General features: G+C 40.2%; 1 protein-coding gene across 5 annotated transcripts in view; it reads right to left on the bottom strand.

Annotated features, from left to right (window-relative positions):
- Positions 1-311: 311 nt before the first annotated feature.
- phldb2b (pleckstrin homology-like domain, family B, member 2b) overlaps positions 312-26,838 on the bottom strand; it is a 52,250-nt gene continuing 25,723 nt past the window's right edge. For 2 of the 5 annotated variants that reach the window (XM_084746833.1, XM_084746836.1), the window contains 18 exons: positions 25,755-25,939; positions 24,101-25,327; positions 18,769-19,146; positions 17,600-17,761; positions 17,316-17,453; positions 15,028-15,156; positions 12,975-13,130; positions 12,631-12,741; positions 12,433-12,507; positions 10,892-11,047; positions 10,095-10,238; positions 9,740-9,839; positions 7,912-8,059; positions 4,004-4,094; positions 3,568-3,714; positions 2,957-3,176; positions 2,671-2,756; positions 312-2,030 (listed from right to left, as the gene is read on the bottom strand). In XM_084746833.1, coding sequence (XP_084602959.1) covers positions 1,890-2,030; positions 2,671-2,756; positions 2,957-3,176; positions 3,568-3,714; positions 4,004-4,094; positions 7,912-8,059; positions 9,740-9,839; positions 10,095-10,238; positions 10,892-11,047; positions 12,433-12,507; positions 12,631-12,741; positions 12,975-13,130; positions 15,028-15,156; positions 17,316-17,453; positions 17,600-17,761; positions 18,769-19,146; positions 24,101-25,327; positions 25,755-25,939 — 3,794 coding nt within the window. In that variant the 3' untranslated portion in view covers positions 312-1,889. Of the gene's footprint in view, positions 2,031-2,670; positions 2,757-2,956; positions 3,177-3,567; positions 3,715-4,003; positions 4,095-7,911; positions 8,060-9,739; positions 9,840-10,094; positions 10,239-10,891; positions 11,048-12,162; positions 12,304-12,432; positions 12,508-12,630; positions 12,742-12,974; positions 13,131-15,027; positions 15,157-17,315; positions 17,454-17,599; positions 17,762-18,768; positions 19,147-24,100; positions 25,328-25,754; positions 25,940-26,838 lie in introns of all 5 variants that reach the window. The other 3 variants (XM_084746837.1, XM_084746835.1, XM_084746834.1) reach the window with 3 other exon arrangements.

Below are 26,838 nucleotides of genomic sequence, written 5' to 3'. Positions count from 1 at the left end.
CATGCATTGATAATGGCATAAATACAGTAGGATCAACATAAACATTTTAAAAAGTTAAGCCCATGGAAACTGTAACAGCTCCTGTAGTTGGTGGATTACAACCATGTGCTTGGCAAGTAAAAAAATCTTATCTTACTGTACTGAATGAAGAGAAGTCAAAGCAAAGAAACCACATATACATTATACCACATAAACATGTACTTTGGTCAATAAAACAAAAAACAATGCCAAGAGGCAAGGTGAAAAAAATGCACTGATCAGTGGACTGTATGTGATAAACCATATAAAAGCAGCTTTAGTGATAGTTTAATTAAAACATTGAATTAGTGGTAACAAAAGCAACGCATTGAAAGCTTGTGGACCAAAGCAGCACAATAATCAGTCAGTTTTCATGACTAAAGGCCTCTTAAATGAGTGTGTGTACCATAGTTGATAACTTAATCCTACAAGGATTCTTTCTCACAAAACCACTCAGGACCATATTTCCACATTTGTGTTTTCTCACCACAGACAGTTTGGTATTTAGTTAATAGATACATGTAGCTTTTACAAATATAGATAATATACAGTATATGACAAAATACTATCACACAAAATATAATAAAAAAAAGGCACAGGCAGAAGTCTTGAGTTGATAATGGACCATAACTGTCATAACTACTTTAAAACTAGCTTCGACTTAAAATCAAAATGTACAAATATCAAAGTTCTGTGCCTTTACTTAGTATTCCTCAGGCTTACTTAACTCCTTTTATTGAAAATAAGTCACCTGACAGTAACTACATTTTAACAGTTGTTTGCGTTTCATTTCTGAGCCTGTGGTGACACTATAGTAAACCCAGAACAGTAATCCTTTATAAAAATGACTGATAATCCCCACATGGGGTGTATAATTACACCTCAAATTAACTGTATTACATGAGGGGTGTGACTTGGCTTATTAGTGTCATCAATAGCACCTTGGAGCTACATTAGAAGCTCATAGTACATACAGTATGCACACAGAACAGGCACTTCTTTAGCACATATGTGAACAAATTCACACACGATCATAGGATGCATGTATGCACAAACACGCAGACACAGTTAAGACCTGAGAATGATACATTAATAATACAAGAAATTAAATCAACATGAAAAAGGAGAAAATTAAAATGCATTTGCTCAAACTATCTTTACTAAATGAATATGCATTATTTATTCTTTACATATGAAATGGTCTAAAAGTTATTAAACCCATAGCAAAACTGACCACAACATCCATGATATGTTGAAACTGTTCAGGCTTCGTATGCCACTTAACATTTCTAAAAACTGCCAACTGCCTATTAACTTGTGTATCTCTAATTAATGTTAATTAAACATCAATAGAACTCAAATGATGTTTTATCCACCAAAAAAAATGTTGTGAAAAGCTTGTTAAGGCTAAAAGGGGGCTGTTGAATCATTGTCTGCTCCTCTCTGAACAAAATGTGTTGCAATAAGGTCTTATAAAAGTCAAGTAAACATTTTTTTTTATTGCAATGTCCTTGAGGTGTTTCTGAGCTCACTCCATGGCACACTAGTGCATCATAGCACAGTTAAGATCTCCTGAACTTCATTATTTCTCTAGGATTGAACCAGTTTACCTAAAAACATTCAAATTATTAATTTGTCTCTGTCAATAAATTCACATGACTGCTCCACATGGTAATGCTAATGTTACAATATTATCTAGAGTAACTCCAGGCTGTTGTCGTTACGTAACAGAAACCATGTGCATTCTTCAGCATAGATGACAAAAACGTCCATCCAGACACTTAGAAAAGTCCAAGGAAAAAAACAAAAGGATAGAAAACGTAGTCTTTAGAGGCACAAAGAGTCGACATTTGGAAAATCCTGCCCCTTCACTACACCATGAACTGGGTGTATCCCTCAGCACCTGTGACGATCACATCCATCCAGATCCTCATGGCCTCAGGAGAAGGAGCCACCATGTAGTAGACCCTGTCATGAGTCTTTACACTGAAGGTGAGGGAGGGGTTTGGGCTCTGAGGGAGAGACGGGAAGGAGAGAGGAGGCAAGAGAAGAGAGAATAATTTTTACAGATGAGGATATTAAGTTAGCAGATACTACACCACAGTCTGCATGAATACGTACCAATGGCTCTGCGGGGTGTGAATTAACTCCTGACTAAACTCCTAACTACTGAGTAACACTGAGAGAATTAAGTGCATGATCCTCTGAACACTACAGATGTAAGAATTATTCAAATATCACAATAAAAATGCCGTACCGGACTGTGACAGTATCTTCTGATATTACAAGGTTAATTATTTTATTTTATAAAAGCACTGCTGTCAAATTATATTTACTGTTAATCAGCTGTACACAGTAAATCTTTCTAGCATTAATGTTAGTTAACAGCTAATAGCTGAGCAAACAATTCTATGAGCTGAGCAGACTGGTAGTATCTCCTGTTGCTAAGTCATAACTAAGTTGGTTCTATTCACTCCATCATGTGAACCTTATGGTAATGACTGTAACAGTTATTAGTCAAACCCTGAGGTGATACTAAGGAAATTTTGAAAAACTTCAGAATATAAAAGTTTAGACTTTGATTGCAAAACAAATGAAAATATAAATGAATGGTCTTCAGTTTTTGACAATGGCACACATGTGGACACATACCTTATGTGCATTCTTCAAGTGGTCATAATACACTTCTTCAATAGCTTGGAAGTAGATGACTCCTTTTAGCTTGGCTTCATGCTTATCTGCAGGAGATATAAGAGTAGCTATGAGTACAAATGTGTGTGAATATACTGCAGTATCTTCACTTTTTCTTCATAAACTCAAACATTTATGTAAAATTCCTCTGTGTGTACCACGATCTATGTATGTGGATGCTGTGTACACATATGCCATGTTTTCTGTGTATTTGTATCAGTCATGTGACAGTTTTCTTCTTCCCTACCTGCATAGTAGGAGAGTGTGCGTCGGTTGCGGTCGAAGACGAACCAACGTTTTTTCCAGGTTTTGATTTTGCCTCCCATTTTGACCAAGTAGCCACGGCACGTCTTTTCAGAGATGGACAAGTGGAAGCACGTGTCTGCACTGTGGCCCGCTGACTCAATGTGAGCCCGCAGGTCAAAGTCGTCCTTTCGCACCGGCAGGTACCGCGTCAGCGGCCGGGACTGTAGAGAGAAAAAAATGAATGGGTTCAATGAAAAAGAAAGGGAATGTGTTAATAATTTCTTCTATGTGGATATAATCATGCAGCTGTACATCATATGTTAAAATAGACTAAAGATTCTTTCTTCTGCTGCCAGATGTTCAAGGTCAAGGCAAGAGAACAAAAGATGATGGATGAAGCTTGTACTATGAACTGTCAGCACAGACATGATTGAAACCATGCATAAAGAAGGAAGTATGCATGAAATGTACAAAATTTAGCTATAGAAACAAGATGGTTCAAAAAAGGAAAAGGGTGATTCCCTAAAAAGGCGACATGGTCTTTTATATAAATATTACACCATAACAAATCATTCTCAATGTTGAGAGAAATCTTTTGTTTTTGTTTCCTACCTGTGCTCTCTGTTTTTCTCGCAGTTTCACCTCCCGCTCAATGAGTTTCTGGCGTCTGCTGGTCTCCTCTTGTAGCCTTTTCTCCAGGTCCTCCCTTCTTCTTCGCTCCTCCTCCAGCGCCTGCTTTCGCATGTCCATCTCTCGCTCCTGAGGAGTCATTTCAATTGTTACAAAGTTTTAAAACACACAAACACACACTCATAGAAATGTGTCTTGCCAGTTGCCAATGTCAGTTTTATCAGGTAAAGTTGTGTCTGTGTCTTTAAGCTTGGAGCAAATCACAAGACATCATTCATACTTTTATACATTTCACACTAGACTCTTCCATTGAGGGAATCTCACTTCAAATATTGCAAACTATCCCTTTAACAGACTGTAAAACCCTGAAAACAAAAGGAAGAAATCGTTGTGACGGTTATTATAATCTCATAGTGACCTTGTGTTCGAGGAGGGTTCTCTTCTCTGCCTGGGCTTCTCTCAGCAGACGCTCCATCTCCTCCAGCTTGGCCATATTTGAAGTACTGGCACTGCAGCACACAAACAAACATACAACATACATCAGAGGAAAAAAGAAGAAACAACTTTTTTTTCTATGCAATGAACCACCTGGCAGTCACAAGAAAACAAACAGTAGATCAACTGTCATGTGTCTGAACCTGAAACACACTGAAGATGTAATGAAAGTGAGCAGCTGCCAAGTTAATCAATTAAACCTGCTGCACCAGCAGCAAGCGTGACGAACTGAATCCATTCAGAGTTTTACATGTGTTTTCTGGTGTTTTCGTCACTGCCACGGTGTTAGACGTACAGACATATTTAATCTTGTATTAAAACTTTTTCAGGGTTTCGACAGGCTTCAACAAGTTAAATTTAAGATCTTTTAAGACCATTATGAATACAATTTAGGGTTGATTTCATGTACATACTGTCAAAAAAAATCTGAAGCATATGAAGGAAAATTAGAGCCCCAGAATTACAACATTCAGCTGAACATGACAACACAGAACTGTGTGTATGCAAGAGTAATGGGTTCTGGTTTCATGTTGGTTTCATTTTGTGGTTTAATTTTGAAGGCTCCTGCGGTAGCGTTCCCACAAAATAGAAAGAAAAAAATTATTTGAAGAAAAATGTCCTCATGTTTGTTTGAACTAGCTGATGTACAACTCACTGTAACTTCACCTTTGAAAATACAGACACAGGCTGTTTCATCTGAATTCAAGGACAATCCAACCTGGTGGCATCCATTAAGAATAACTATATAGAACTAGCCAATTTTCTAGTAAATGGTCTTTTTAACTAATGTAGGTCATATAGAGGCATAAGTAATAAATTGATTGTTTTATAACCAGTTAAAAACTCCTTGTTGTAGCTTTAATGCAACTTAACAACCAATATTAACTTCATAATTCAATTTTTGATTTGTTAAGGACCTGTGGAAACCCTGATATTGTCTTAACTCAGGACTGAGCGTACTCCATGTTTGAGAAAGTTAGTGCACACAGAGAAGATATGCACACAGTCATGGTTTAAAGCACTCTGTTTAGCATTCCTATAAAAAGGCTACACTCTCCTGAGGATTCTCCTGATTATACACTGTTTATGCGTGTGTGTGTGTGTGTGTGTGTGTGTGTGTGTGTGTGTGTGTGTGTGTGTGTGTGTGTGTGTGTGTGTGTGTGTGTGTGTGTGTGTATGTAGGGGGGTGTTGAATCAAAGAGGAAATGCATTAGGAAAGGAAGCCAATCTAAGGATCTGACCATCTCTTTCCTCTGTAAGACTTTCTAACTCTCTGCCTTGTCCTGCTTCAGGTCTCCCAGACTGCAGATGATCTAAACATGATATGCATTCTTGACTGACATCACAGGGAAGGGGTTTGTGTATGTTTGTCATGTTAAACAGCATTTTTCTCTCCCTCTCATTTTCTCTCTCTCTGCCATGCACACTAACACACACACACAAACGAACAAATTCTCTCTTATCTGGAGCCAGAAGGAAATGGATACCCAGCATTGATCTGTGATGATGTCACAACATTAAGATGAATGGTACACATTAGACTCAGTCTAAACAAATGAGAATGAAAGGGAGGGCGTGCGAGAGAAAAGTAGGGTACCCCAACAAGTAATTGAAAAGAAAAAAAAAATATTGGGAGGGAGGGTATGAAGAGATGAAAAACCAAGAGAAAGCAGAGAAAGGAAAATGCTTTCCCGCTCCACTATTTTTTCAAAGCCATTTGATAGTTTGTATGTAAAATCATCACTACAGCTGTCCCTCTGTATTCTCCCATCATTTTAACTGAATACGACCAATTTATTAGTGATGTATGAATGTGAATATTAATGCAAGTTTGTGATTGTTAAACAGGCAGTTAGTGTGTTCATCATCATCATTCACTTTCAACTACAAAAACAAGGCAGAGATTACCATTCATCATTCAATCATTAAGATGATTAAAATGTTTCATCACAATTTCTCAGAGCCCAAAGTGACATCCTCTTTGTCTTTGGTCCAACAAACAATCCAAAACCCAAAGGCTACTCATTTACTGTGATAAATGACAAAAAAGAGCAGCAAATCTTTAGTTTTAATAAGCTGGAACCAGCAAATATTTAACATTCTTCAGACTTGACTAAAATGATTAATCTATTATCAAAATATTTGGCAATTAAGTTTCTTTCATTTAACTAATCGATTATTCAACTATCATTGCAGCTATACATTATATTCCATATTTTAGTTTAGTGCTTGCACTTAGATTCCAACTAATCTCACCTCACGTTTCCCTGTCATTACTCACAGACACGATTCCAGCCTAGCTCCAACCTCACGATAACATCCATCCTTTCCTCTCTTCCTCCCATTCCCGCCTTGCCATTCCCTTACCTCAGTCGATGAGAGGGAATCGCACTCATCGTCATCGTTCAGTTCAAATCTATTTATTCAGGTAGGTGGATTACTTGAGAAGAATTTCATTTATCTTGCTCCAACAGTTGTATCTCCAGAATACAGGACACATCACTGACAGGATGACAAAAAATCCAGTTCTACTGTAAAACTGCTTTTGTCCAGCAGTGATCCATGTTCCACCGCACATATCTTCCAATCCAATCTGAGCTGGAACAACACAATCCTGCTGGATCCATGCTGAGGATTACAGAGGCAGCCTGTTCCAGGAAGACCTGCACTACAGAGAGGTCAATCTGCAAATGGTTTGGGACTGTGCAAAATCATTCTGCAGGAACAAGACCATACCATTCAGAGAAACAAGAAGAGGGGAGACAAAAGACAGATGCAACCACTGTAAGAAGGGGAGAAGGCAAGCTAGCACACATGGTTTTAGTCCAGACTGAGGGTGGACCCCCAAATGTACCTCCATGCTCAGACTCAGTTCATCTGAACCTGAGGGGGTTGACTGTGCACGCGCACACACACACCTTCCGTAACCTGACCCTTAGAACACTAATCAAGAGTCCCCCTTAACTCATATAACACACACAGTTCTACACATCTTATTCTCCAAGGAGGGACCATGAAAGGCGGGAAACCTCTGCGTTGCAGCTCCACACACTTTTCACATTAACTCACTTTCAACTCTCTTTGTTACCCCGTCCACGTCCCCTTCCTACAGTCCACGTTTCATATTATGAACACAAAGAGACATTTGTGTGTTTTGAAGTTTTTAAGTCTCTGTGTGTTGTTCCGTTTCCACTTTTCATCCTTTCTCTTGGTCTGTCACTTTTCTTTCTGTTTTTTTTTTTCATATCATTCTGAGGGAGTGATCAAAGACGCACTGAGCAATGTTCATCAGCACATACTTCACACAGAAATAACTCAAGCTAAGCCAACATTGCACTTCTAGTGGGCATACTTTGATGGTTCACAGTTGGCTATAAGGATTGCACTGCAGTCTGTTTCACTGCTGCAGCTGTCTTCCTCAATACTGGACCAATTTCAAAGATTGTTGTCACTTAAGCCCATTTAAAATATGGACAAAAAAAACACTAACACACATGATCATCTGACCTCTCCAGCTTGTTTTTTGTCAAGCAAACAAGCAAACATGAAACAGTAAAATAAAGCAGATACCTGAATGCACAGGGACACAGTAGAGAAAATAAACTTCAAACCACAGAGCTTCAGTTAGAAGCTACAAAAGTACAGAGAGCTGAACACACAGACTTTTAAGCAGACTTTCATATACATGCTGTTTTAAGGTAAAAACAGTATAAGACACAAAAACATAGGGTCCAGGTTGAAAAATACAGAAGTTAGACTTCAAGTCAGAAACACCTGAAACTGACATATGCGTATGTACATGCACAAACAGCACACACTGGTGATGCTTACCTGGAAACATTGTCAGGTGAACAAGCAGAGACACTGGTTTCAATAGAGTCGGTGCTATCCACACTCATCGTGTCAAAGGCCTGGTCACGGTACCCGAAGGCATCGAGGTAGACGTTTGTCTGGGAAGCTGCTCGTGAGCCTGGCTGACCTAAAAACACACAAACACAGAAAGAGAAAATTACTTCAATATCGACCAACATTACTTATTCTTCTTACCCATGTGCAACACACTTGTGTTGTACCTGTTTGTGTCACCGCATCTGGGACAACAGTTTGCCCAGATGGCTTCAGTTTTGGATCACAAAGCCCCGCCACCGTGAAACACTATTATACGATCAGTGAAAAATAAATCCACAGCTGTAACTGCTCTGAATAAAAGGGTTCTCGAACAAACAAAAACAGTGGTCAAAATGAGTACATGCAGGACAAAAAAGTAGTTTAACCAGTCCAGAGATGTCCTCAGAAGTAGAAAGAGGAATGTTGACAAAATTACAGTGCAGATACTTAACAGAGAGCCTAGCTGAGCTTCTGGGTACAGGAAGAAACACACACAAACACCTGATAGCATCTGCCCCATGCTGCAGACCCACCCATCTGATGAGCCAGATCAAGGGACCAAAGGGACTAAGGGACCAGATACACGTGCCAGTGTCTGCAAAAACAGCAGCACTATTACAACACAAGGCAAACCAGAGAATATAGAACAAATATGCGTTTTTTTTTTGGGGGGGGGGGGGGGTACCTGTCACGTAAAAGTGCAGCAATTCATTTATTCTACATGAAATATCAAAAGTAGTTGATGCACATAAATGCACACTTTTATTCAAAAAACTAACACCATATAAGATACCAAAACTGACATGGAAAAAAGGCACAGCATCCTTGAGGTGACAGACCATTCTTCATCTTTCAGCAGCTAAATGTGTGTTCAAAACCACATGTCAGCAAACACCCGAACAGAGGGCAAAGGGATTACAAAGTCTGTGGTGAGTGAACAGCAGGTTTTCTTAATGATGGGAAATGACTGGTTGATGTTGGCAGGAAGATGAAAAAATCTACCTCTAAGCAGCTTCTTTGGTAACAAGACACAACAACACAACACAACAAACACAGTGCAGCACATCTGCTAAATATTCACACACACCAACACACACATGAACAATACAGCACTCCACAGCACTTGATGGTGCAGCCTCCTCCACTTACATTCTTGCACGATCACCACACTCTGATAAACAAATAAGAAACTTTGCAGGGTGTCTACATCTATTATCAAGTTCAATCTAGGACTTTTAAAGACTTCTTAATACCACTGTATGATTAAAATTTAAGGCCGATTTTGCAATACAGCTTACTGTCAGACATGACAATAAAGACGTACTATTCTGAGTAAATACATCTATTGTCAGTTCAAAATTACAGGTATGGAAAAATGACAATAACTAGTTTTATTTAGAGAGCATTTGTCCTAATGCATTCATGGATTTTAAATAAATAGGAAGATGCCATCCTGTCTCATTTAACATACAGACAATCATAATGAGGATCTAGTCAGCTTCCTCTTGCAGACTGGACTAATGATAGCTCCACTTGGAGTGAATTTTAGACCATGCTTATATCATTCACTAAATAAATATCAAGGACCTTTCCAAACAGAATGTAAGACAATGTAATACTTTTAAAGACTTTTTAAGGACCTGTAGCCACACTGCTTTATAATCCAACAAAACACATTGAGGTGTCCACATACAAAAACCTTAATGATACTAGATGTTACCATAATGTGATTTTCGTGTCGAAAAACAGAAATTAGTGTGTTTGTTTGTACCTTTATGCAGACGTCGGGATTCAGTTTCCTTGTTGGATAAAGAGAGGATTCTTGGAAGAATGCTACCACAACTTGTGCTCTGTACCAGCGGCTGATGTGACTGTAAATGACCAACAAGGGACAAATCGTTTTAATCCCATGTTTCAGTAATTGAAAATAAATAAATAAATAAATAAATAAATAAACTTTCCTCTTCAAAATTACACAATATAGCGAGCATTTCTAATAAACAATAGAACTGAACATCAAATGCAAGAAAATAAGCCACAGATAGACAAGATAAAAGCATGAAAATAAATAATTTGTATTGATTTGTGTCACTGATTCATACATGACCATGTACATGTGTGCGTACCTTGTTAGGGAAGCTGCGTCCCAGCGTTGCACATGTGAACTGGGGCATCATGGTGGGTGTGGTTTTCTTCCTGGGTAATGTGTCACTTAAATGGGAGCCACTTTCTTTCTCAGACCTCTTCCTCTCTTCCAGCAAACGGAAATGCTGAACAAACACACACACACAAACGGCAACAGAGGGAAGGGATGTACATGGTTAATTGATTACCGGTTATTCATCGACTTAAAGTCTCTACTTTTCCTTTTTTCTTACTCATTATAAAAATAAGACACTGCAGCAAACAATATGAATAAACACTCATTTATTTATGCGGGTGATATCTGTTTTTTATTACAAACATCCATCAATCAAAGCAATTGTGTAAAATGAACACCTGGATTCTACACAATGTGTTTGTCGCTTAGAAATACACAGACAAACACACACACACACACACACATTACCTGCCTGTGTCGGTGATGGTGATTTTTGACAGGAAGGGGAGGTGGGGGAGAGTCAGGGAGGGGGGAGGGGTCTCGATATGACACCATGTTCTCTGGCCAATGCACAGAGGGTGTTTTGGGGAGAGGGCGGGGATTTACATGAGAAGACGAAGAAGAGGAGGAAGAGGAGTGACAGTCGGCAGGTGAGGAAGAATGACAGAGCTTTGAAAAGAAAAAAGGAACATTGTCAAAAAATTGAAATAGTACAAAAAGAAGGAGGGAAACTGGGGAAAATAACACTCACACACCCACATACTTTGCATCATGTCTGAGTGCTAAACCACACACGTAATCCCTTGACACCACTACACACACCTCATCCTCCTCTGGTGGTTTGGGGGTGTCGCCATCAGGGGAGGGGTTTGCCTCGGACTCAGGAGAGGCATTGGCCAGAACGGGGTGAGGGACGGGTTTAGGGTCTCCCCCAAGCTGTGAGTAAAGCTCATTGATTTCACTGACTGTGACATAGCCCTGGAAAGCAGCATGTGGAGAAACGAGGGAGAGAGATTGGGTGAGGCATAGCATGAAGTGAGTCAGCCATATTAAGTTGTTATGACAAACTTGAGCATAAGTTGTTAGAATGATGCAGAATCTGGTGATTTTAGTAATTTCAAAGCAAAAAAGTCATTTCAAAACAAGTTACAGTGTATTGAGTGGAATACACAAGACAACAGACATTCGTACAAGACCTCAGTGTTAATATACATCAGGGTAAGCAATGCACGGAATTAATGAATTAAAAGGATAGTTTGGATTATTTTAGTGAGGTTGTGTGAGGTACTTATCCATAGTCAGTGTATGATCTACCTTGGATTGTGGTCTGCACACCCCCACTTTGTAAAAGCAGCAGGAGTACCACTGTAGGAAGCTAAGCAATGCACTGTCGTGGACAGGGTCAGCAGCAAAATGTATTTTAGCCACCTAACAAAGTCAATCTCAGTTTAAATGCACACTATATTTAGAATATTTTCACCGCCATCACATAGCCTTTTCTGACAGGAAACCGCCGCTGTATCACTCTCTCCCAACTAACAAAACTACAAACTCGGTAATCCTACCTTGTAGAACATGGGAGCTTCTGTTGTCTGAATCTGTAAGAGTTTTGTCTTACTGTGTGACACTGATGTTTTAAAGGTTAGCTGGGATTCACTGAAGTCACACAATAACACAAACAAAGACAGACAGATTGAGGCAGCAGTAGACCAGCAACTGCCATGTTCTGTGAGATAAAATTACTGATTTTGCAAAAGGAGTCTGGTTTAGTGAGAAAGAGTAATATTTGAAATATGTTACACACACAGCAGTACATTGCTTATTTTCCATGCTGGATCTCTTTGTTTCTCTGAACTGGGGTGTGTGTAAACCACCATCTACTGATGAGTACCTCATATAACTCCAATTCAAATAATCCAACCTATCGCCTTAAAATCTCTGCTCAAATTCCTGTAAATTCTTCCTCTCATGCAATTGCAGCAATTGGCATTCACAACAAAAAACTAAGAAGTATTAAACAAAGGACAGTAAGGAGACAATAAGGATTAAATGGATTTAAACAAACTGTCTGGACAAAGGACAGAGAAAAGTACCTCAGAATTCTTGAGGAAAACAGAGGAAAGGAGGGAGGAGAGGGTGCATAAGTTGACTGCAGGAGGAGAAATTGTGGCAGGGGTGGAGTCACGGGAAAGGTCGCTAAAAGACTGACACACATCAGCCAGAGAGGCTGTGTCCTAGTAAGCAGAGAAGGAAACCCCAACGATTAAGAAATATGAGGGTGCTGCCCACTTTAAGAGTTTTAAGGAGTTCAAAGTGAAGGACAGTTCTCATGTTCTTGCCTGACAGCTGTCGATCAAACCTACCTCCCTCAGAGTGAAACCGCGGCCGCCGGTGAGGTCAGCATATTTTCTTTCCAGCATGGTGAGGTTTTCTTTCTCCTAGCACACAGAAAAAGAAAAAAAATGTTAAAACCACTCTTCATGATGAGTTTATCTTTACATCCACACAAAGAAGTAAGGTTTGTGGCATGCATACACATATAAACATGGATAACCACATACCCGTTGCAGCATTGCCTCGAGGTTGCTCCTCTCCTTCAAGAAGCTCTCCTTCTCTCGCTGAGCCTGCTGGTTAATCTGCCCTGCCTGCTTTTTCAGAGTTAAAAGTCGCTCCTGAAGGAAAAGCAAAACCAGATTATTAGTGTTTGTAGCTCAATTAGAAAGCATGAGAGTAGATAAATAAAATCAAGCAAATCTAGCGATAAAATATAAAGGAATCTAGCAAATAAATAAAACATACATGATTTTAACTTGTTCTGGGCTTGAAATCAAATGAGATGTGATATTGTACTACAGACATTTTCCCCAGGTTTGACTCATAAAACACTTTAACAGTCAGCTGTTACCTTGCGAGTAACAGTACTCCGCTGGTAGTCTGCGATCTCGCGGAGAAGGTGTTGTGTGTGGGTCTCCTTCTCCTCGTCCTGCCGGCTCTCTCGCTCCAGTTGCTGGAACTCCAGGTCCTCAAAGCGTTTTGTCTCCGTCTCAAGCACCTCACAGTCCTAACACACAAACACACACACACAAGACATAAAGCACAGTTAAACAGGCAGGACAAAGGAATAAATGCTTACCAGACAAATGTAACTACACATACTTTTCATAGTACAGACCCCTGAGAAAACATGCATGATGCAGACATGAAGGTAAAAAATACCAGTGCACAGATACATTGTGAACACTTGACTGATTGATGTTTTATTGCCATTCATTAAACAAACAATGCATAGAAAATATCTAACTGACCAAGTGAACATGCAAGTGTTCATGACCATTCTGACACATAAAATCTAATCTTGAAAAATTTGAAAGTTGAAGTGATGAGAATTTGGTGGTGTTGAATCATATTTTAGAAACTCAGAAATATGTAAGCATTCATGTATCAAAAGGCACTTTCTCATCCCACAGTACGCTGACACAGACGAAGCAAACCAGACACACAGATCTCTGTTTCATCAACACTTAACAGTCATGCACACTTCTACACCAAAGCATTGCCAGCATCAGAGAAAACATGCAACATATTGCACTGTCAGCATTTCCCCAAAATGCAGATGATTTTAAAGTCTCCTAAAGAAATCAAAATATTGTTATGAGGAAGGAAATCAAAGGATCCACAGAAAACCCATGCTGGCTAGGTTGATTCTAGTGTCTCTAGAGTTCCCAGAGGTGTGAATGGTTGTCTGTCTTAGCCCTGTGATTGACTGGTGACCTGTCCGGGGTGCACCCAGCCTCCCGCCCAATGTCCCATGGGATCAACTTCAGCCCTGTGTAACTCTTTAAAGCAGCAATTGTCATCCAGCGGGTTCAGAGCACCATCTAGTGGGCCAAAGAGCTACAGGAACTGCCAAATGATAAGAGTAAAATTATATTTCATTTTTTGGTTATTTCCAAATCGAGTTATTTTTAAATTTAAAGTTGTATGTATCATCTGGTGATATAAATGTATTGCTACTGTTAGCTAGCTAGCTGGAGTTAACCCCTTGCCAGTTAAAGGGCCAAAGCGTGTGGTGAGTAAAAATGGAATTCATTAAATGCATTCCGTAATTATTTTTCCTTTATTATTATATTATTCATGTATTTATTTATTTATTTTTTTTCTCATTTATTTGAGAAGGTGATCCTTTCAGTTTTATTTAACAGTCAGAACTGGGCTTTAAGCTGCCCCTGATCTATAGGATAAGGAGAGATATCTAATGAATGGATGGATGGATGTTGTTGGGTGTTTAACACAAAGGGTGAAGCCTAAGACCATACACCCAAATGTCAGTGCATACTATGAGAGGCAAACAGGCCAAACTCTTGAGATACTCTGACAGACTTAATCCTTCTAATGAAATAAATGGATGCGTAGACAAAGAGAAGAGTTAAATACAGAGAAGAGAAAACATGAACCAGGTAAAGATCAAAGGTGGCCGTGGGGCAGAGAGCAAGTTAGCTCAGGAAAGAGAATGTGTGCACATTCACATGCAAGTCCAAGTATGTGAGCATCATGTGTCTCTTTCTATATGAGTCTGTTCATGTGAATACCTACCCACACACTGTAAACTGCATGTTTTGAATGTCAATATGCACATACAGCTGCTTTTTCTCTGTATTTCTTCTATCAGTGTATGCATGCACTGCTTTTGCATTTCCCAGTTATGCTGAATATTCTTGTGTTGTGCTCGTCTACATGTTGCGCTATGAACTGAACTGAGTTCTTGAATGAGCTCTGAGATCTTAAAAAAAAAGATACTACAATAATTAATACTGTTTTGTTTTAAACATGTAGTATCAAAAATATAATAAGGTATTCATACTCATGACAACCTTACACTCGAGTACATACTGTATCTTCCTGTGCTTGTGCTTGTGTCTGTGAGGTGTGAGTGTGTATTTGTGTGTGTGTGTACTGACCCTGGCCAGCTGCTCCTGCAGGGGCTCCTTGGTGGCCTCAGGGCAGCTGTCCAGCTGGGAGCGCTGCTCACACACAATCTGAGCCAACCTCTCTACTCTGCCCCTTTCTGCCTGCAGCAACTCACACGCCTGGCATACACACATCGACATGTACATCGACATGGACGCACATACATGCCAACGCAAACACGCACGTACACATTTGTTTATGTGTACATACAAACAAAGAGACAAATGCACCCACGCACACACACAGGACAGAGAGAGGATGGCAGCGTTAGTGGGACTGGGGAGCCACAGTTAGTCACTACGGCGACCGGGTCAGCAAGATTAGCCTAGAGGGAGCGGGGGAGGAGGGAAAGCTGGAGAAAAAAAAACTACTGAAAAGGATGGAGAACTGGGGATGAATTAAGTAGAAATTGAGACATGGAGGTAGTATGAATAGTAGGGATGTAACAATATCTCAAATTTCGCATTTAAAAAAATGCCTCAGTGCCGTACTGGACTGTGATGATATCTAGTGTGATACTGCATGGTCAGTGATTTTATTTTATTAAAGACTCGCTGCTGTTTTTGTTCACTGTGCACTATTTTTGTTTGGCAATACAAAATTCAAACATTAATTGTCACAGAAAATTCATGCCATTTTTTTTTACAGCCTTGGCTGGCTGTTTTTAATGTTATTAACCCACTGATGTCCAACAATGGACATGTCAACATCTTTTTAAAAAAGTATTAATTACTTGAGTCTCTGGTCATTAAGTGTCGACATTTTTGAACACGTGATCAGAGGAACCTGTATTTCCACAAGTGTTTTTTTGAAAAAATTATAAAATAAGTAACCCCATGTGACTAACTACTAAATATAGTATGATACAGACACAGCTGTACCTCAAAAACTACAGTTTTATAAAATGTTTGGAAGAATCTGATACAAAGCAACTTCAATAATATGTGCTTTGATCCAGTGTAAACCTCATATTAACATGTCAAATGAATGTCAAACTTCTGATTTCTTTAAATCAACTTCGTCTATCAATTAAGGCTTGATAAATATGTGAATTTGAAATTTTTGATTTTCTTATGTGTTGCCACATGTCTTTACAGTTTTCCACAATAAAAAAATTCTGTGGGGTTTCTCCCCTAACGTAGTAAATATAGTCATTAGTCAGTGATTTGTTAAATTAGGAAAGCAGCAGCACTTTAAGTTAAAAATAAAAATAAATTTCATATGAACAAAAATGCTGCAGACATCAGTTTTATTATTTAATAAAGGACAATTTTTTCAAGTCATCATTTTTCTTGTTTTCTTGGTTTTATTGTACTGTGATTTTTTGGTATTGTTACATCCCTAATAAATAGTGTCATGAGTTACTTCCCCTTTTTATGTTTTTTATGTTTGTTTGAGTGGAAATGATTGAGTGAATGGGTGAGGAGGAATGGCTCAGTAGATGAATGGTTCTCTCTATAAATGCCACATCATATACAGATGCCCAAAATCTGTACAAGCTCTCAGCTTCACCTCTTCTTCAACAGAGGTTTTGAACACTTGGGGTGAGACTTATCTGACTGTTCTATCTCACTTTCCCTCTGTCTCACTCTCACTCAGTATCATATCATGTACAGTTCCTCCCTGCTGTGGGGGTCCATGGAAATCTTATAATCAGGCTACGACTGTGAGGATGCAAACACATACGTACACACAACAAATTCAATCATTTTACACTTTCTACCCTGGCCACAATACCATATATTAGTATAAATGTACACACACACACACACACACACACACAGACACAGACACACTTACCCACACCCACAGTCCTCCTGCAGGAGAGTGGTGACCGCTACACCCCAGGGAGCATTAACAGATATATATTTGGACCAGAGACAGCATGAGAAGGATTAACACCTACCAGTTAGTCACATGACCCCTAAATGTACAAGAGTCTCAGAGCAGCATGTGCATTTTCAAGACCACATGCACACACACACCTTCGGAAGGGAAATGCATGTCGCTGGCGAAACCTCCATTCAGTGAATATGTTTGAAGATGACATCATAAGAAGCGTTTAAGACACCACAATATGTTTCTCCCTTTTGCCCTATAACTATATCATTTACCAGCCCATCAGCAAAGAAATTCAGACAGTTTGCAGAGGATGAATCATCAGACCTCTTGGTTTCTGCATTACAAGTTTACTCTTTGTCTTTTAACCCCAAAGTATGTGTAAACAGGCTCTCAATTTCTGTCAGTCTTTTTTTTTACAAGTGTATCCTGATAATACCTTCTCTTTTTCCTGCTGGGACTTGGTCTCTAGGTCAGCCATCTTGGTGTGAAGTGCTTCCAGAGCATCTTTCTCCTGTTGGAGAGCAGCTACTTCTGAGTCCATCTCAGCTTCCACCAGAGCTCGCTCAACCTCCACCTTGGATAAATGCACACCAAAAGTAAACATTTTGTCTTTCTGTTTCTAAACAGAAGTGATTAAAAAAAAAAAAAAAAAGTAATCTGGACTATGAATTGTTAAGATTTTCACACATTTGTTGCTGTGTCTGTTTGTCTTCTCTTTACCTCTCGGGCAGATTCATCCATCTGGTTGTCCAGCTCTTTGATCTTTTGCTCCAGCTCCTCCATGTTGTTCAGCACCTGGATCCTCTCCTCCTCCACACGCCTCACTTCCTCCTCAGAAGGCCTCATTTCCTGTCCGTGGCGACGGGCTGCATCATCTAGAGGCTGGTAACAACACCATCACAGATTGACCCATTGTTAGGACAGAGTTAAAACTTGTAGCGGGGATTAACTTTCATCACTTCTTCCCTGCTGAACATGTTTATCTAAAAAACAAAATCAGAATCTTGTAGCTAAAAAAACATTGGTATGTGTGCATTTTTTTCTTTTACAGCAACAACATTTGTGCAGACACAAGCACACATACACCCACACACACAAACACCAGCTGTCAATTCTAAATGGTAACACACTTGGCCTGCTCTAATCTAATAAATGGGCTGTAAATATCTCCCATCTGTGTAGGTGAAGGATGTGTACGTCGATACTTTCCAAGTATTAAGCAGAGTGATCCTTGTCACTCTCATGTTTTCCGGAAAGAACAGGGAGCATAAACACTTGTCAAGTTAATCATGATTAATCTTTTTAGGAATTAGTAGTAGTGCTATAGTAGTCTTACACTCTTTTCACAGAGGTGTATGATGCTCAATTTACATTTAACATGCATTTGACCTATTGAGAAGAGGCTGATCTTACAGGATAATGTTTTGTCATCACTGTTCACAGAGACTTCAGTCAGCAACTGTAGATCCATATGCATTACTACTTAACCCCAGATTAACTACATAAATATCACTAAATTTAAATGTCAGTGCTCTCAGCACACATCCATCTTATTCACTGACACTCCAAGGCCTGTCTCTTCCCTCCTTTCTCTTGCTTTGTTTTAGCGACTCTGATGGTCTGTTGAAATTCATTTAATTGCCACAGACATGAAATTATCCTCCAAACCCAAACTCCAAGCATAGCCTGTTCACCACCAGCTGTGTTCAGATTACAACCCATGTTCAGGACTCTGTGTACATGTATGTTTTATACATCTGTGCATTGTAAAAGTGGTAAAGTGACTCTGAGTCAGTCCTGTTCAATGCTTGACAAAAGCGAAAGATGTGACATTAGTAGGAGAGTGCTCCATGTATACATATAAATGTGTTATGTCCCGTCTCTTGTACCTCATTCATCCTCTGTGCACGTGGAGAAGGTGAAGGGGCGAAGCTTCGCAGACTGACAGCAGGTGATTCAGCCCGGCTGTCTCGGTGACCACTGCTGCGCCTCCGTCGTACCTGTAGGTCATCATCATAGTAACCATTCTCAGATCCGGGCGAGGCCATGTGTCCATTGCCCGTCAGTCCATTGACAGCAGACGAGTCGGAGAAGACAGACGGTGTGTCGTCATCGTCGTCATTCAGTTGAAGCTTCTCGAGCTCCTGATTGATCTTCTGCAGATCTGCCACAGCTGAGGTGGGATTTGTAGCTGCGCCATCTCCATCTCTTTCAGCCCGGCCCAGCTCCGAACACAGAGACAGGATGGTCTCCAGCCGCTGTCGCTCCTGAGAAGAGCACACAGACACACACAGACACATATGGATGAGTTACAGCATGTGCAAATTCAGTGGTGACCTTCTTTATGATGCTTTAAAGGGTAAGTTATTTAAAAAGTGTAGTTAGGAGTAACTACTGACTTTAAGTTGTATTGTTATCAAGGGTGTCACAATTTCAATATTAAATCAAAAATGAGCTTTCACTTTCAAGAACTGAATCAAAAGGCATAATCCTACACTTGGTGCTATATAGACTTTTTAAACTCTCTTAAAAGAGAGATTTGAAAATGTATACAACATTTTTTAGGGCATAAAACAAACAATCAGTTGATCATTACAAATGAAAACTATAATATATATAAATAGTGGATTTGGAGAATTGTGACACCCCTAATTGTTATCTTTGCAAGCAGATTGTGATAATTTTACTTTAAAGGTAAAGGTATCAAGGAGACCACAAACAATTCATGACAGACCTTGCCTAATTTGAATTATATTTCTATTTGAGTCAGATGTTAACCAGTCAAAACCAGTAAACAACACATTTTGCACTTATTCATATGGATTCTGGGATTTTATTTCTTCATATACATGCATATATGTGTTTAAATTGGTTAAAATAAATGCACAAATTTAACACTCTGTTATGCTCCATATCATACAGTCACAACAGCTTAGCTGGTATTATTTCCTTCAATCATAAAATGTATTCAGTACTCTGGTTACCTGGGGAAGCATTGCAGAAGTCAGTCCCTCAAGTTAAAATGTCCTTGTTTAGTCCAAAATACTCTCAGTACCATCATTTCTTGTATTTGATTTTTATACTATAGCTTAGTATATCCTTTGCCTACTCTAGAAAGAACATTTCTTCTTACTGAGAATCCCTGGAGCAAGTTCCCTTTTCCACGGCTCTGCCTGCCCCAACACAGCTATATGGGGACTTACGGAAGCTGCAGAGAGTCAAAATACCTCCTCATAGGTCCAGCAGTGACTTTTCAGGAGGGAGAAGTATGTAAGCCACAGAGTAAGCCTGAGTAAGTAATATTAGAGGTGGAGAGTTAAAGAAAAAAAAAACGTGGCAGAGAGGTGCGTGTATAGGTTTGTGTGTGTGAGAGAGTGAGAGTAAGTTAAAGAGGAGGTGGACAGCTGTCAACTATGATCGGAAGTGTGCCCGAGAACAGGCCATGACTCCAAACACAGGAATGTGTCTGTGTGAACTGCCACTGAGGAAACAAGACACTTTCTAGGGAATTGTGCTCTAGGAAGGAATCTGAACCAGGTATAGCACTACACATGCATTATGTTTAGAAATTAAATACAAAAAAGTTATCTATTCACATTTCTATACATAATTATACAGTAAAAAAGATTTTACCAGTGGAATATGTGTGTGAATATACACAAACAAACAAACACCCTATTTGTAGTGTGTAATATGAACCAGGAGCTGAAGCAAAACAAGCCTGTGTCAGTTTGTCACCTTGTTCTATTCTAATGGACACAAGCCTCTGTGGAGCCCTTACAGTAATCAGCTGTCAACTAGAGAGAAACAGACAGAGGGACAGACAGAGAGGGGAAGACACACTGGAAGAAGAAATACAGAAGAAGAAATATGGAGAAAAAACAAAGACAGGAAACCAGTGGAAGAGAGTGTGAGGAAATAGAGGGGAAACAAGTAGGGAAATATGAGCTGGCGCTTTGGTCTGATACACTGTGGACAAAAACAAGAGTACTGGAATCAAAGTTTTCTGATCTCTCTATCTTTTAATTGTCATTACTTTTCCATGCTCTCCTATTATCAACTAGAGCTGAACAATTAATATGTTTTTTTTTTTCATCGAAATTGCATTGCATACTGAAAATTTAAAATCATAGGAGGCACAATATTTGGTAAAGGCAAAATGTGTGTTACAATATCTTTTCAAGTTAAATAGTGTCATGCTGCAGAGATGTCCCGGCCTACACATCATATTCTACAGACTTAAGAAAACGTCTTAAGACAAAAATACACCATAATCATTTTTGATGTTTTCAATGAAAATGAGAATAATGATGTAAAAATTATCACTCCCTCTAACACTACAAATCATGTCACAAATGTGACAATTAGATATTTTTTCCAAAATTGTTGCCAGTATCAATCTAATGGTATTGTGTGCACTAAAATTCAACTTAGATCTCTTTTTTAATAGTTGCGTCCCTTATCATTTGTGAATGACTGATTTAAAAAAACTGGGCTGGGGGCATGAACTTTTTTTGGCTTATGAGCATGCCAGAAAAAAGACTGAACCACTGCTTTAAAGTAACAAGACAACCTACTTTGCTAAATGCTAACTTGTACATATGGACTGATGGAACATTTATAACTTCAAAAGTATAATATGCAGCATTTTCCTATAAAAACAATGTACAGACTCAGATAAATGCAATCCCTTTCAATCATCACTTATGACCCACTAGAAGTGTGTGGTGTGTCTGTATCTGACCCTGTTTCTCATTATTTTGCTGTGCTCACGATGCTTTAAAGTATCCTGTTTAAAGTATTTAAAGTATTTGATGTCCTGACATTGAGACACAACAATAAATTTCTTTCTGGTGAGTTTACAAATGGCTCAGACAAATCCTACTGAGTCTGCCTTTAACCAAATCTCACCAAATGCATCTAAGCTGTAAATCCTGAAGACACAGTGGGTAATCATCTTAGCTATTGTTTTTATGTTTCTCTTCCTTTTGTTGCTGGAAACATCACCAAATAGCAGTTTATGCAACTACCTAATAGCCTCTTAGCTGGGCTAGAATGCAGGTTTCCTGTACTACCACTAGAGGGCAAACAAAGTCAAGATAAGGCTTTCTTGAGCTTGAGCCTTGGACTCAGTGGAACTGCTGCTGGCTTGCTAATAATGCTCAGCTACAAGCAGTTCATAGATTTATTATCTATTATTCAGAGTGCTTGTCCAAAACACATTTTAAAATAATAATCAGTCTGACAATTTGATTGTCAAAACTCAAATCACTCAAAAACTAAAAAGAGCTGGTTATAAATCAAACCACATCAAATACAACACTGATGGAGTTAAATGATCAAAAATGTTCCATGGTGATATTGGTCAAAGTGCATATCGGCTCTCTGATCAGAGCAGAAGAGGAAGGTCCACAAAATTCCATCTAGCAAATGTAACTGCAATCCAAAATATCTGGAGGCATGCTGAAAGCCACTGTGAGGCTTGTGAAACAGTTTGGTTTGTACATCATCCAGAAAACTATTTCTCACAGTTACACCACCAGCTCCCTTAGCAGAACATGGCTGTGTGAAAGAGAGAGAAAAATAAAGAGCGAAGGATTGTGGGATCATGAGTCCAGTTGTCATTATATGTTGAGCATCTGTGTGTTTATCCACCTGCTACACCAGAACTGTGCTCTCTAATCTTCCTGGCTTCGCTAACCCACGTCTGACTGATGTGTTCTGTGGCTCTTCAGCGGTCCGAACCACACTGGGCGGACCTCCAGATTACTGACATAAACACACACCACACATACACAAATATACACACACACAATCCAAGCACAAGGTTAAGAATAGTCCTGTTAGTATGGGCTAACTGCCAGAGGCATCTGCGAGATGGTGAACCTCACTTTGTGTGTGCATTAAGCTCCCTGAGAGAGCATGTTTGAGAGGACAAGGAGGAGGTTAATGTGAAGGGAGGCATTCCTAAACTCATTCCATGTCTTGTATGCCTTTGTGTTACTGTAAACAACAGCAACCTGCCACTGCAAATTTAAATCACTGTCTTCTTACTGTAATCATAATAGCAACAAACTGTTCACCTGTCAATAGTCTGCCTAATCATAAGCTTAGCTAATTTACACATTACACTACAGGATGTGGTCTGATTTGCAAGTTGTATCTACACTACTTCTCATCCTGACATCATGATTATGTCACAGTGTTAGCTAGAGGCAAAGCAAAGGAACAAATTCAGGCAATCAAGCATCTCCTCAGATTAGTGGACCATATGACCAAGCAAAAGTTTAAGTTTTAAGTTTTATCACATACCAGCTGCCATTGCTAGCTGGGAGATGTGTGCGAGCTCTAAAATAAACAAAATGAACTTGCAAAATGTCGAGAGAGGAAATATTCTATAACCGATCACCATCTGAATTTGAGTTTCACTCTTTCACCAAACTAAGCCAAGTTTCAAATGCCTTATTAACTCCATTAAACACCCATTATTTAAATCACCAACTCTGGTTTGGTTTGTTTGAAAGCAATCCTTAATTCACTGCTAGATGTGAATAATAACTGCTATTAGATGTCAGAATTATCTGGCTCTACAGGCTTTTTTCTTTTCATTCACTTTCTTCCAGCTCAGTGCAGCGCTGTTATACAAACTCAGTGTCACTCTCTCAAAACCAAACCAAAACTCTATATGCAAAATCAGTAAGTTTACCTCACAGAACACAGGAGTTGCTGGTCTACCGCTGCCTCAGTCTGTTAGTTTGTTTGTGTAATTGCATGACTTTGGTGTTTTAAAAGGATTGAGGCAGCAGTAGACCAGCAACTCCTGCGCTCTGCGTGGTAAAATGACTAGAGTTCACCTATGGAGTTTGGTTGGTTTGGAGAGAGCAATATTCAGCTCATATAACGAGGGTTTCCTATAGAAAAAGGCTGCCTGATGTTAAGGTAAAGTGGTGAAAATATGGTACTCCTCTCTGCTCCTCAAAACTGGGGTCACGCTGACCGTCATCTACTGTAGATTATACTCTGACTATGGATAAGTAATTCCCACAAGACCACTTCAAATAATCCCTTTACTATCCCTTATATGTTAATGTTAACACTCGCAATCCTGGAGAATGACCATACATATTCAGAAGAGTTTGTTTGTTTGACGTCCTCTGTCAGTCTGTTCAGAGGACATATTAAAACAAGGAAACCCGCATGTGCAAACACACTCAAACTCACCAGTCTCTCCACCTCCTGCTCACGGAGTCTCTCCTCTTTTTGGCGATGGTGGTAGTCGGTCAGTTCCTCCTTCCCACTCAGTGAACTGATACTCCCCCTTCGTTCCCTGAACCCCCCTGGTGGGGTCACTCCTGCCTTTCCGAATGACTGCCTCCTCTCACCCAGCCCCATCCCAGGTTCTAGCCCTGCCTTCCCAAACGAAGACCTCCTCTCTCCAAGTCCGAGCCCTGGGGCACTTGTGAGTTCTAGGCCTGCCCCTCGCTTCTCCTTCTCCCCCAAATATAGCTCCATTCCTGGGGAGACTCCACGGCCAGCCAGCCGTTCCAGTTCTGAAGGACTGGAGCTGGTGGAGCTGATGGAGCCCACAGAGCTGGTGGACGTTAGGCTGAGTTTTTTGGCCACTCGAGGAGAAGAGGAGCCCCCCGCCCTGGATGGGATGGTCACATCAGGTGGGGCGGTTGTGGAAGAGATGGTGGTGGATGGCAAGTTCTTAGGGGTGGAGAGGGAGATGGACACAACACCTTCTCCCTGTGTGGTGGTCTGTGTTTGATTCCTGCTGGCAGAAAGCTGGCTGGAGTTGTAGTTGAGGTCAGGGCTGGCATTCTGGCTGTTGTTGTAATGCTCTTTGCTATATCTGGATCCCCCAGCAACATCGGATCGCCGCGGGGGCAGCGTTGACAAAGTCAGGACTCCATTGTTGTTGTCCCGGGGAGATGGAGAGGGGCAGAGGCGCGGCAGCGAGCGGCTGTGCCCTCCTCCCAACATCCCACTCAAGGAGCCAGCTGAGTACTTCCTGGTTCGACTGTTGGGCAATGGCTCCTGGTTGCCATAGCTACGGCGGCCAAGACGGGGGCTTGATGGCATGCTAGCCGCACCTCCTGTTGATGGAGTGCGGGATGAGGAAGAGGACGGAGGAAGAGAGAGGTGCAAGCTATTACTGCCATCAACAGAAATGGAAGAGCCTCCGCCGTTCCACGTGGAGAGTAAAGTAGAGGAGCCCGAGCTGTGCAGCCGCCGACTATCATTGATGCCGTAGTTGTCCTGGTTTCGGCCGATGGAGGTGCGGGAGCCCAGAGAAGAGGAAGGGTCGGATCGGCGTCCGGGTGAAAGAGGGGGAGCTGATTTCAAAGACATGGGCGGACGATCGGAGCCATAGAAACGCCTTGCCTGCTCCTGATAGGCTGATGAGGAGGTGGCAGGACTCGTGATAGGTGTGGTCGGTGGAGACTGAAACACAGACAGGAAAAAAAAAAATATATTACAATGGGAAATACTAAAAAATTATATCTTATTGTATAATAAGATAAAAAATATAATATATAATACATATAAAATAAAATGACACAGGTAGATACAGAAATAGAAATATACAAAGAGGATAATGATGAGACTTTAGTATATAAGAATTCCTCCACTGAAGCTCTGTGACAGAACCAAGAGGCATGAGTGAATCTAATGTTGCTAGTTGAACTCTTTAGTAGCCAAGGATAATGAATAAGCCCTGGTTAAGGATGTGCTATCTTTTAGACAATGAGTAAGCCCCGATGAGCCATGTTTAACCCAAGACAATCAACCAGACTAACCATATATACTTTACAAGCCAACATAGAAAACAGAATAATAAATCCTGAAGTGGAGCTAACTGGTGGCTGACCTGTGTCACACTGAAGTAGGAGGGGTTGGCATTCCCGTTGGCTCTCAGGCTGTTCTCCAGGGCAATCTTCTTGCGCTGCAGGGTGTCCATCAAGTCGCGGAGCTCGGAGGCTGATCGCATGCCCCTAGCACTGCTGGTGCCACCCACCACTGCATGGCTATAGTCACTGCTAAACTTCAGGTAATCTGGCGGTGGGAGAGGGATAAAATGGAAGAGAAATTAAATGGATTCATTGAAGGCATGTTCTGCAGCATTTTCCTAACAAAAAAAAAAAAAAGAATCCTTTTGAGTCATCATTTAAAACCCACTACAAGCGTGTGGTGGTGTCTGGAGACTCACTCACTAATTTTTTGTCATTACAATTTTTTTCTGCTCAGTTTGTGGAAAATTATGAAAAAAGATCAGCAACAGGAAAAGAAGAGGAGAGACAAGGAGAAAAGGGTGGGGCAGAGAGTCATAAATAGTGGCAGAAGAGAGAAAGAAAAAGAGAAAGTATTTGTGTGTGTACCTGAAGCTGCAGCTATTCATAGATGGGGTCCTTGGCTGGACAAACCCAACCCAAACAATCCACAACTGGCAGCAAATCATCCAGAATAGGCTCCAACTCACACACCCACACACAAACTGCATGCAAATACACTTGTGCACAAAACCCTCCATTAGATCCAAGACAAACATTTTAACTTTAACTCGGTTTAGTTCCTCAAAGTAGGACTTTGGGAAATGAAAAAGACCACAGAATATTCTGGAATACCCTCAAGAGGCCCCCCGCCCTCCTTAAAGCCTTTTATTTACAGCAGTTTCAGCAGAGAGGGGGTCTTTTTCCAAACCTCAACCGAGTCAGTTTTTAGCTTCCTTCCTGCTAAATCTTACAAAGACAAATGAGCCAAAAAAACAGAAAAAAATTCCTTGGTAAAATATTGCTGAGGTTGGCACAAGTATTTTTGATGAATAGCACTAGTAGCACTAAATATCATCCTGTCATCAAAACTAAAGGTAAAAACACTTAAAAGAAGGTAACGTGTGAGAAACATGCCAGGTTTTTTTATTCATCTGTGGCTTTATGTGGAAAAGAAGCTATTAC

This window comes from Lutjanus erythropterus, chromosome 21 (assembly GCF_056507025.1).
Source record: "Lutjanus erythropterus isolate fLutEry1 chromosome 21, fLutEry1.hap2, whole genome shotgun sequence".
Taxonomy (NCBI): domain Eukaryota; kingdom Metazoa; phylum Chordata; class Actinopteri; order Lutjaniformes; family Lutjanidae; genus Lutjanus; species Lutjanus erythropterus.
Note: the sequence above shows the minus strand (reverse complement) of the source record. Positions and strands in the feature narration are given on the sequence as shown.